The sequence below is a fragment of the Penaeus chinensis genome, chromosome 17 (assembly GCF_019202785.1).
Source record: "Penaeus chinensis breed Huanghai No. 1 chromosome 17, ASM1920278v2, whole genome shotgun sequence".
Lineage (NCBI taxonomy): Eukaryota > Metazoa > Arthropoda > Malacostraca > Decapoda > Penaeidae > Penaeus > Penaeus chinensis.
In genome coordinates, this window is record NC_061835.1 from 21,287,328 (window position 1) to 21,299,827 (window position 12,500).

At 36.6% G+C, this 12,500-nt stretch overlaps 2 protein-coding genes across 5 annotated transcripts in view; one reads left to right on the top strand and one right to left on the bottom strand.

Annotated features, from left to right (window-relative positions):
• The window catches only part of LOC125034144 (28S ribosomal protein S18b, mitochondrial-like), a 7,408-nt gene extending 2,360 nt beyond the window's left edge, over window positions 1-5,048 (bottom strand). Inside the window, exons 1-2 of the mRNA XM_047625812.1 lie at window positions 4,893-5,048; window positions 2,155-2,311 (exon numbers count right to left, since the gene is read on the bottom strand). Coding sequence (XP_047481768.1) covers window positions 2,155-2,311; window positions 4,893-4,985 — 250 coding nt within the window. The 5' untranslated portion in view covers window positions 4,986-5,048. The remainder of the gene's footprint in view (window positions 1-2,154; window positions 2,312-4,892) is intronic.
• Window positions 5,049-5,531: 483 nt separating this feature from the next.
• LOC125034302 (serine/threonine-protein phosphatase 1 regulatory subunit 10-like) overlaps window positions 5,532-12,500 on the top strand; it is a 119,113-nt gene continuing 112,144 nt past the window's right edge. For 3 of the 4 annotated variants that reach the window (XM_047626065.1, XM_047626067.1, XM_047626066.1), the window contains exon 1: window positions 5,532-5,959. In XM_047626065.1, coding sequence (XP_047482021.1) covers window positions 5,909-5,959 — 51 coding nt within the window. In that variant the 5' untranslated portion in view covers window positions 5,532-5,908. Of the gene's footprint in view, window positions 5,960-12,196 lie in introns of those variants that run through there. The other variant, XM_047626069.1, reaches the window with a different exon arrangement.

Consider the following 12,500-nt stretch of genomic DNA (forward strand, 5'->3'; position numbering starts at 1 on the left):
AGCAATACTCCTCTGTTCCCCTTCATCTCTAACCTAGCATTTTTTTTAACATAGGAGATGTGGTCCATAACTGGGTCACCAAGATATCTGATTGGGTTGTTGATGTAAAACATCAATAAGACAATCATAAAACAGTACCACAATGGACATTGCATGTAACCATTGTCAATGGCTTCAATATGAGACCAATCAGTTTATAGCTTAATAAGGATATGAAATGCTTTAACCCAATGCCGCCGGGGAAAATTAATAAAAAAATGGGGAAAATGCTATATTTTTTGTGAAAAGTCTCTGCACATAGATGTCTCTGCTAGTGCTTAGCCACAAAGGAGTCAATTAGTATACTTTGTGGCCTTTCCTGATTTGAATTGGTGGGAAAAATTAATTTTTTACTAGTGCTATGAATATCAATGATTTTATTCTTATTATAAACATTATAATTATTATAATGTTTTAAACATTAGTAACAGCAAAATAAGATAACGTAAAATATTTTTGTAAATCAAAGAAAATGGTAGACGGGCGAGACAGGCAGTACTCGTAACTGGCTCATTGGTGACTTAGTACAAGTGTAGCCATCTATGTGTAAAAACAATCAAACAAGTACTCACAGTGGGCATAGCACGTACATACATGTCATGCCTGTCGGCACTGGGTTAATTGTCATATACAAAATTTTTCTTGCTACTCAAAAAGTTAAAAAATAACCCTCTAAACATCATGGTCTTGCACTGAAATAGCAATATTACTGGAAGGTATTATTGAAAGTCATTACTATGGGTATGCGTGCAAATTGGGATAGCAACTGCAAAAAACTGATGGACCTGCATCAACCACTATTTTGCAAACCACAGCTGTTATCACCAACAAAAATAAAATTCATACCATTTTCTGGTCACAAACTCCATTTTTTTAATTTGTGTTTGAATGGGTTGCCTTGCTATATTTCTCCAATTTCCACAATTTCCTTTTAAATTTATTTTCTTACAGTTTTCACTTTCTAATTCATAAAAATTGTATATACTCCCAAGGCAGACATACATAAAAAATATGAACTACAAGTATAAAAAAAAAGGAAAGAATGACTTCATACCACAGGGAAAAAAGTACTCATATTAGCTTATACATCAAGTAACAGTATAAAGAGGGACTGCAAAATGATTCTCCATCTCAAAAATGATCTAAATGTAACTCTTCTGTAACTCACAATTAGCTCCACATGTGCTCGGTCATCAAGAAGTCAATAAGTATGCCTACAGAACCCCATATGATATGCTGATCCATTAATTCCTCAGATAAATGTTGTTTTCTCCCCTAAAGCTATAAGAATCAATACCATGACACTATGATTACTATAATGCTGACAAATTAATAGTAATAAAATATAAAAAAAAGAGGTAACTGGTGAGATAAGTAAGATTCCTTGAGGACTAAGTACCTGTTATCTCATCTATATGTAACGATAATCAAATAACTAAAATCACAGTAGACATGGTATGTATGTCATAACATTCTAGCACAAAGGGTTACATGTCTAAGTTTTTCAGATGTCATCCAAGGTGTACCTAATTTTCGATTATTTAAGTTCCATTCTTGGGCTTAGGATGACATAAATTTCAATCAACTCTTCATTTCTCAGCTTTGGAAAATAACTATAATCACAATAACTATACACATCTGTCCTGTCTTGAATCATCAAACTTATAAATGAAGTACAATTTTTTAACTTTATAATAACATATCACTGAAAAAAAAAAAAAAGATAGACAAGATAGAAAAAAAAATATATATATATTTTTACATCACAAATATAAATAAAACTGATTCTCCCCTTACCAATTATAAACAAAATTGACACCCCTTCTGAGAAATCTCTATAAATGTATTAATACATAAAAATAATATCAATAAAATAATAATAAAGATAATAAAAGAATAATAAAGATAATAACAAGAATAATGCTAACAACATAATAATAACAATAATATAATAACAATAATTATAATAATAATAATAACAAAAATTATAATAATAATAATAATAACAATAATAACAATAATAATAACCGCAATAATAATAACAATAATAATAATAACAATAACAACAATAATAATAAGAGCAACAATAACTTCTGTTGCCAAACGTAATCTCACCATCGCTTTTGAGGTATTTCACGCTGGTCTCCACAGGGACTACTTTGGATCGGTCTTTCAGTGGGTCTCGTTCTGCTTGAGGCTCTCCTTCCTCAGCTTCGCACCTTAGTTTAGTGCTTGTGAATAGACTGGATGCTGCATGGCTTCTTCCTTCAATCTACGAAAAAACAAATGAAACAATAAAACATGTATCTTAAACAAATCAGAAAAAGGAGAAGAAGAAAAAAGAAGTCTGTTAGTACTTCACTTTTTATCTTCTATATACTAACCTTAATAATAACCTGAATGTACTTTCTACTCCCTCCTCTAGGGTAGTTGGAAGAATTGAGACCCTAAGTTTTAAGAAATCTATTTGTTTGGTAATGTGCTTACTATAATAAAAGAAAATTGCTAAAATAATGTACATAAAGAAAAATATAACAACAAGTAGTCCTCAGTTCATGGTAGAGTAACATTCCTGAATATGTATTGTAAGATGTCCTAACCTAACCTACCTCCATGGGATTTATGCAATATGTTCTATATATTCCCCAGCCAGGGGGTTCGGCCCCCTAGACCCCCATGGAATTTATACAGTACATTCTGTACATTCCCAAGGCAGAGGGCTTCAACCCCTGGGCCCTCATGGGATTAATACAATTTGTTTTATATACTACCTACTTGGGGACTCTGCCACCTGGTCTCCCAGGGTGACTCAAAATGGATGGGGCACACAATTTTGTCCAATCAAATACTATATTTGGCTATAGAAATAATTTGCTCGCTGAAAATTATATCCCTTTCTATAGCAAAAAAGTTTTTTTTTCTTTTTCACTTCTGTCTATTGTCTAAGTTGCTTGGTTTCTATTTTTTTTTTTTTTTTTTTTGGGGGGGGGGGATTTCGGGCACTTGCTTGGCTCAAATATCAAGCTGCGAATGTTACTAATATATTTTACTTCTGCATAATCTCTATGCTGTTTTATAAATGACCCGGAATCAACGCAACACTAAAAATAAAACATTTCTCAAGGGTGTTTGTCAGGGAATGATGTCTCACAAAGCTGTCAAATATCTTAGTAGCAGAAACGTGCATGTACAGATGAATAGCGTAAATAACTATTAAAACATGTTAAAGAAATAAAGAAATTCATTAAATACATGAATTAAGAAAAGCAGACTGATACTTACAAAATAATCGTCTTCACAAGAACGTCATAATACATGAACTGTTTGACAGATCACAGTAACAAGTTATGTGGTCACAGTATTTATCAGAGCAATGTAAACATAGTGAGGAACTTAGAAAAAAATTGGTTGATCTTCTCTCTTATCTGTCTTGTATCTCCTTTCAAGATGGAAAAATTTTGCCAAAGAGGAAAAGTTACTTGTTTACATCAAGGTAACCCAAGGTACATATAACCAGGGATCCCCACTCCAACTTCATGAAAATCTTAGTTGGCAACATCTGCCACAGATTATTGGGGTCAGAAAAGGGGGTGGATCTAATGACATCAACACATTTAACTAATGAGTGCGTCGTGAGATATCAGATATAGCTAGATACATAATTATTGGCATAATTTACTCAATATTTTTTATAATCACCAGAAGTAAAACCAAAATTTCCCTCTTTTATTTTTGATAACAAAGATTTCCTTACTATTAACAACCATCAGAATACTCTTGGGAAGAAGTCAATTTTATTTTTGAGTTCAATAGACTATATTGAAGTGGAGTTACGTGGTTATATCTACCATGAGGTAATCATTCCATACTTGTTTTTTAAATTGAATTTCTGGGAATTTGTTACCAAGAACAATGTACCCTCTAGAGACAAAGTCCTACTAACAGGGTTTCATGCGAACCCAAAATCCAAACTTAACCTATCGTGCCTTCTATCTATTCCCTAGATGTGGGACAAGCCCTCCCTATACCCCTTCTTTCTAACACTTTGTACTAACATACAGAAAATGTGGCATTACGAACTCTGGCTGTGTGCGGGTGTTGTGGACTTAGTCTCTGAGCATTGATATGTAGCAGATATTTTTGTCATTTCAGTGTAGAATTCTCACTCTCCCCACGGCAGGGTAGAGCAAGACTGACATCAAGGAGTGCTTGATTCAGAGTCTGTCTAACGCTTTCTCCTGCTATGAATATGTGGAGGATTCTTTGCGTAGGATTCTTTGGGAGGCTCTACCCCATGCATTAGACAATATAGTAACTGATTCAGTACTATGATTACAGGTGAGGTTGAGAACTCCACACTGTGCACACACAACCAGAACTGGAAAAATAGTCAATAGACATCGCAGTACGATACCATAAACATAGTCACACCCTAAAAATCTTCCAGGATTCGTACCACATAGAAAGGTGGTGACAAAGAGAACTTGCTGAGGTTGAAGATGTGCTTCACTTCAATGTGTAACCATTTCATCTGTTATCTACCTATTATATTCCATTATACATAGTGGCAGTTCTGTGGCCTTTACCAGGGCAGGGAAATTGGCTTTACCGACTCTATCCATTCATAAAGTAATGCTTTAAGCTACAATCAAATATGAAACAACAATAAATACAACCAAATACTTAGCCATTTTAAATCCACTATAATCTAAGTACAATTGCATAATATCAATGAAGAAAAAAATCCGAGGTAAACAATCAACACAAATTCTTGTGATAAACTGAAAGTATATAATGATGTGATAAACGACTGGTCTCATAAAAGCACAATAATATAACGTTATCATATATACCTGTAATAAAGTCTTAGGAGCTGTGCCATTGCTGGAAATTGCAGACAACACAGGCCTTACAAGAGCCCGGAGGAACATCGTGGACGCCGACATTGTTTACATTAGTTCAAAGGAGATCGAATCCTATTGCGTCTTTTTAAAGAAGATCAAATCCTAATAGGCGTCACTTTTAAGGGGATTAGTGTGTATTTTAAAGTTTGAATTGGTTTTCTAAATTCTGTAAGAGGTTTGCGTTGCATTTGAGGATTTACATAGGGGTCTGACTTATTTTTAAGGAATTAGAGATTATGGATACTTTAGAAAGGCATCTCTAAATTTTAGATGATTGAATTAGGATTGAATCAAAATTCGTATATCATCAAGGGGATTGAATAATATCTGTGGAGTCGAATATAGGATCAGAACCCTTTTACTTCCCCCATGATTTGGAAGATCGCGCATTCATTTGTTTTGCAGAGCTGTGAAGGGTGGTGGGAGTTGAGAATCATAAATCAGGTAATTCCTAGGTTATTCAGCGATCAAAACATATTTCGGTACTATTGGATATAACTTTCTCTCTTTAGAAGTTTCTCTAATAGGGCCAAATACCTGAAAGTACGGAGAAAAGCGTGAGATCTCATACCACACACGAACACCCCCTTCGTAGCTCATAGTCCTCCTTGATGGAGCTGATGAGCAAAAGCACCATTATAAAGGAAATTTTATAATGTGAAATTTCAACTTTACCTAGCTGAACTCTAGCTTCTTGCCTTTTAATAAACATTCCTCAGAACCTGTAGAATCTGTAGCTATCAATCCCGTTGCAGATATCACCCGGGCTGAGCCGATGCACGTAGATAACAATCTACGATGTAGAGGCTAAGGGAAATGGCTACGCACGACATATTCGATATAATTCCCAATCCACCTGCAAATCATTGTAAATAATCTACCCAATCCCTCGAGAGTGCGTCGGGTTATTGTGTAGTGTTTGTGTCATATCTCGAGAAGGAAATAAAGTGTTTTTAAAAGTGATAATGGATACGCCCTCGACGAGTGGAGCGACGGCGAACAACGCAACACAGAAGGTAAATTTCCAAATTCCTAAATTACCCTCATAAATTAAGTCAGAATCCACGAGTTAGACGAGCTTTGAGAAGTAGAAATAGAGGTGATCTAGCACCGAGTGAGGAATAACCTCACGAGTTGGTGTAATCGATAGAATTCGTAGAAATAAGTATTTTTCTTAAAACCAAATCCGGTCCTTGCTTATTTAACCGGCACAGCGTGATAGAAAAGAGTAATTCTCGGATTATTTTGTCTATGGAAGTAGTAATACGTGTAATTTCACTGTCATGTAGTGTTGATGCTTTTCTTCTTGTGTAGAGGTATATTTCGGGGGGGAAATACAGGTGAGATTAGGTAACTAAGGTGTAATGAAGCTGAATATACTTTCATTTCTGGCAGTTGATGTATGTATATATTTTTTTCATTAGTGGCTTGTAGATTATAGTCATTTCTTGCCTTCAGAATTATGTTAATGATAGTAAAATAATCTCTTTTCCTTTGCATGTATGTAAAAATAGCAGAAATATGTAGTTGCAGTATACAGAAACTTGTAATGATGATAACATGCATTGTCCAGCGTAAGAGTGGCCTGAGACGCACAAAATCAACAATTCCCTCGAATAAATGAGCCAAAATTACCCTCACTGATGTACGATTTGTTGTGCGCAAGGGAGACGATGCAACGCTGGCACATACGGGTTTTTTTTAAGGCTACTTGCTCTTCATTACGGCCCGACAAAGTCATTAAAGGTGTTCTGGCATGGTGGAGCTTATAGACCCCACGAGGCGGAGTGTTGTATCTTGCCTGAATATAGCTCGGTAGAGGTTGTTGGCCTTTGAAGGAGCGTAACGTTCAGAGGCCACAGCATTGCATGTCGAGGTCCTGTTCTGCAGATTTACCATGTAGTATGATTGTAAGAGAAGTTGTAATAATCAGGTTTTATTATTATAATTTTTATATGTATGTGTGTGCGTGCGTGTCTGTGTCTGTGTCTGTGTCTGTGTCTGTGTCTGTGTCTGTGTCTGTGTCTGTGTCTGTGTCTGTGTCTGTGTCTGTGTGTGTGTGTGTGTGTGTGTGTGTGTGTGTGTGTGTGTGTGTGTGTGTGTGTGTGTGTGTGTGTGTGTGTGTGTGTGTTTCTTTTTACTTCTTTTTCTTTTTCTGTTTTCTTTATTTTTCTTATAAATTGGTCACCATATGAGTTCAGTCGAATAGTCAGGAATCTTCTTGAGACACTATTTTGGAATTATCTGTAGATTGCACCGAAGAGACTTCAGTATAATCAGTGGAAGAATCTAAAATATGACGTTTCAGTATTAAGCCGCTTTTGAGATGAAGATTCCTTAAAATCGCGAGGCCACACCTCATAAATCACCAACGTTAATTTACAGGGGGTATAAAGTTCTATATTTTGACAGTGAATTTGTGTCTGCCACTGAAAACGAAGAGCATTGAGAGTCTGTCTTTCAAATAAGTCTAATTCATTTCCTAGCAAATGTTATAGACAACATCCGCTTATCCAACCCTGGACTTAGGCAGATTAATGAAGTCTGGGGTTCTGAGAGCCCCAGCAAAGACCATTACTCTATTTTCAGTCAGGACAGAGTTTGCAAACCTCCCTGGCATATTTATTGTCCAACTTTGAGTCCGTGGAAGCTTTGTTGTGCCGTAACATACAAATTGGAGATTTTGTTGGATCAAGAAGCATAAGCTGCAATACACTACAGGCTGGGATTATATTAACGTGCAGTCTTATGCTCTTTATTAATTGTTATTTGTATATTTATTATTCTGTTCTGAAAGGCAGGTAATTCAGCCCAGGATTCCTAAAGTCTGACAGCTTTTATATCAAAAATAAAACTTTTCCAAGCTCAATCCTGCCAGTGTGTGTGGTGATATTGCTTGAACATGAATTGCAGGGGTTGTTTATATTAATTACTTAATTTACAATTTGCATTAACACCTGTATGAAAAAAGGGTCTTTAGAAGTCCCCAATGTATTAGTTCTATGTACTGTTAGTCTTGCAGTATATTTATACTTTACAGCATAGATCGAGAATGGTAATTTTACCAAACCAAAATATTAAATTATTTGAAAGTTCAATTGTTATCTTCAACATCATGAGATTAGGAGCATATTCAGGGCATTTTGTATCACAGTCAAGCAGATAGGGTTTATTTTACAGGTACTGTGTGATGATAATCTAGTAGAATACAATTATTAATACCGTGCAGTTGAAATTAAAAAAAATGATGATAGTAATATGTATTTAACAGAAAGTCACAAATTCTGAAGAAGTAATATAAGAACATTTGTAATGTTTAGTGAGGATAGTTAGAAAACAAACAAAACTTCAGTCTTGAGAGAAGTGACAGAAAATGTGACCTGTTCAGAAGGGCTGGCAAGAAACGATCACATGATACCAAACCATTTTCTAGAATTGTGATTTTTTGGCACTGTGTGATTATGCAAATGGGATGGATAAGTCATTGGGAAAACACACACACACACACACACACACACACACACACACACACACACACACACACACACACACACACACACACACACACACACACACACACACACACACACACACACACACACACACACACACACACATGTATATGTATATGTATATGTATATGTATATGTATATGTATATGTATATGTATATATATAATCTTTGGTTAGGGAAATTACTAGATTTACCCTTCTGTTGGTCAATCAGAAATGCCAAATTATTCATGATCTGTACAGTCAGTTTACTTGGTAAATATATTGAACAGGTGAAAGTAGTCAAAAATCATTTTTGCATATGGATATGTAGCATTTTATTTTGGAACTAATTCTGCAGCTCTATTAAGTTTTTTTTTTTTTTTTTTTTTTTTTTTTTTTTTTTTTTTTTATACAATATCTTTACATCAGAATGTGTGGCACTTTGATCTTGACCTCTCTATAACATGTACAATAATGTTAAAGAACACTCTTTCTTATTCTTCTGACTGGCTATATTTAAATGGTAGTTTAGCAAAATAGCATAAAAAGTCATAAACTAGTTGGCTTATCCAAAACCTTTGATAATAAAAGTTTAAGTGTGTTGTCACGTATACCGGTTTTCATGCAGAGGTTTTATTCCTAGAATGACCTGGGTGGTGTTTGTGTCACTTACCACCGTTTCAAGTTTTCAAAGAATTTGTTTGTATCTTGAGATTTTTTCTTTCTTTTTTTCTTTCTTTTTCTTTTTCTTTTAATAATTGAATTTGTTTGGGTTAATTTAGTATTAGGCTTGAGAGACTTGGTGTTATTTTTTATATGATAAGGTGTGGTTATCTCATTAGATAGGCCTTATCAGTGTATAACGCAATAAGGCAGGTGCTTTATCACATGCGTATAAAGTGTTAAATTCGAAGTTGAGGCTTAGTGACAGGTCTGCATTTTGAAATAGTAATGTATGAATGTACAAGTATTTGTGCTTCAGATTTCGACATTCAGGTCCTGTGAAGTTTTATGAAAAGAATCAAATTAGTTTAGGGTGCAACTTTCTGTGGTTGCAAAAGTTTTAGGAATTATTTTTGGTAAAGAAATGTTGCTTCATTATAAGGCAATAATATTTTTTGATTTTTTTCAACATCAGTTTTTATTTTTACTTCTTTATTTCCGGGGACATATGTATAACATTCAGCTTAGGAAAATAATGAGTTTCAGTACAAGCTGTTGACTTGTTTTGGCACCTTTAGCCCGGGAGGAGAGCTCGGAAATTTGTTTTTATGATTGTGGTGGGGGGTGAGGGGCGAGGGAAGAAGGGAGGGGGGGATGGGTAGCTTCCATGTAGGGGCGGGAGGGGTGGGGGTCATTTCGAGACGTTTATATACACTTATATGGGAAAAGAGTCAAAGGTCAAAGAGTTCGAAGTTGTTTTAGGGCGTGGGGATTGGGAAAAAAACATTTTTTTACTTCTTTCTTTTTTCTATTCTTATATTTTATTTTCTTCGCACCATAATGTTGGAATAGTTTTGTTAAGATATTACAAAGTTATGGTTTTGCGCTGAGCAAAGTGTCTCGAGAACTAAATTATTCTTCGGAGAATAAAAAATGAAAAATACGGATGGTATTATCACCGGAATTGAGGCTTATTTATGGAAACCTGATATCAAATCGCTGGACAAGAATAGCTTTTAAGATCAACTAAAATTGCGAGTGACAAGTGCAGTGCGGAGGAACTGCATTTCGAGAGGAGACTTCAACACACCCTTGGCGAGTTATTAATATAAATAGATAAGTAAATAAAATGCACAGAGTTCATTGGGTGCCGATGTCCTGAGCTGGTTCGGTGTAGTCGGGAGTCCGTGTTCGTGGGAATGAGTCATTTCCCTCCGCGTGGTATGTTTGTGTGTGTGTGTTGCGTGTGTGCGTGTGTGTGCGGCGCGCCCTGGGTATGTTTGGTGCATTTGGAGTGGGGGTGTAACTTTTTTTTTCCCCCCTCAGTGAATTGTGATTTGCTGGAGGTAGAGGAGGTCTGGTCAGCTTTTCATTTAGTGTATTAATTGATTTATTGGTGCATTTACTTGTTTTTTTTTTTTTTTTTTTGGTTTGTTTTTTTATTGTTCGTGTATAGAGGAATGAGGTTAACAGATACGACACGCCTTGTTATCGTCGTTTCCGTTTCCGTTTATGATTATCGTCGACGTGACGCTTATTATATGAGCTTCATTCGCCGCGCAAGGAGCAGGCGTCGCGCTTGATTGGCCTCCTTTATTGACACTAAAAGCAGCACTTGAGCCTTCATATGACTTGAAATGTGCCGTGATTAAGGAGAATTCTTTTTCATCTGGTTATGAGAAAGAGAGACTGACAGACAGACAGGTTGTGTGCGTGTTTGTTTGTTGTTTGTTTGTTTGACGTACTGTGAGGCATTCGCGTAGGAACGAGATTGATATTGATTTCATATAAAGATGTTTTGCAGACTACGTGAGACGTCGACACTATAAAAATATTTCTATATTAACTTCATGTTTTCACGCCACGTTTGAGTTTTACTTTTTTGTTCTATATGTTGGGAAGAGAGACAAAGATGCATTTTTTTCTACATATACTGGTATGAGTCTGTTTTTTTTTACCATTGCATATTTTAAGGATAATTCCCCCTGTTAGGGAAGATAAAACGGCATTTTATTGTATTTCATTTTATTTTTCGTGCATATGGAGTTGTATAACTTCTCATTTTCTGGATTGGGTGGCTCATACACTTTGTACTACAAGTATTGCTTAGTAATCACTTTCATTTGTCATTCTTCGTCGACTGTATTGAAACACTCGGATCATCATTTACTCGTTTTGGTTTTTCTTTCTTCCTCTCTTTCCTTCTTTCTTTTTTTCTTTCTTTCCTTCTTTTTTTCTTTTTTTCTTTCTTTCCTTCTTTCTTTTTATCTTTCTTTCCTTCTTTCTTTTTATCTTTCTTTCCTTCTTTCTTTTTATCTTTCCTTCTTTCTTTTTATCTTTCTTTCTTTTTCTTTCTTTCCTTCTTTCTTTCTTTCTTTCTTTCTTTTTTTCTTTTAGTCCACACCACCACCTCATTTTTCTTCGTTTTCTCTACCACTACCTCTCCGAATTTCTACCTCCCCTTCACCTCCCCTCCTGTTCCACCTCTTTTCTCCACCTTCCCTTTCTCCACCTCTCCCCCTCCTACCTCCTCTCCCCCTCCCACCACCTCTCCCCCTCCCACCACCTCTCCCTCCCACCACCTCTCCCCCTCCCACCACCTCTCCCCCTCCACCACCTCTCCCCCTCCCACCACCTCTCCCCCCTCTTCTCCACCTCTTCCCCTCCTCCCTACTCTTCCCCCTCCCTCCACCTCCCCCCCTTCACCTCTCCCCCTCCCTCCACCTCCCCCCCTTCACCTCTCCCCCTCCCTCCACCTCTCCCCTCCCTCCTCCTCTACCCTCCCTCCTCCTCTACCCCCCCTCCTCCTCTACCCCCCCCCCCCTCCTCTACCCCCCCCCCCCCCCCACATCCAGTATCTTCGCGTGTCCGTCCCAGCAGACCAGTACACCCCAGAGACCGCGTTCATTAGCATGCGCGCGCTGGGATTCGAACGGGGCCAGCGGCGTACAATAGACCGTTGAGACGAGAGGCCATCGATGGACGAAAAAAAAAAAAAAACGAAACCCAAAAAAAAAAAAACGTAGGTTTGGGGTTCCCTCTCGCGCGTTCGCTCGCTCGCTCGCTCATTCGCTGGCTCGACCGGCTCGCGTGAAGGTTTTTTTTTATTTTGCGCTCTCTTTCTCTGTTTGTCTGTTTGTCTCTCCTTCTCCGTTCGGGTTTGTGGGAGTGCGGAGGATAGTTGTTGTTGTTGTTGTTGTTTTTTGTTGTGTTTTTTTTCTGTTACGTGGTATTATTTTTTGTTTTTGGTGCACTTTTTTCTTTGTTGGTGCTGTTATTTTTTTATTGTTTTTGTTTTCATTAGTAAGATAATTCAATTCAGTTTTTCATTTACTTTCTTTGTAATATTGTTATTATTTTCATCGTCATATGTAATTTTCTTTTTCATTTACTGTTAGCG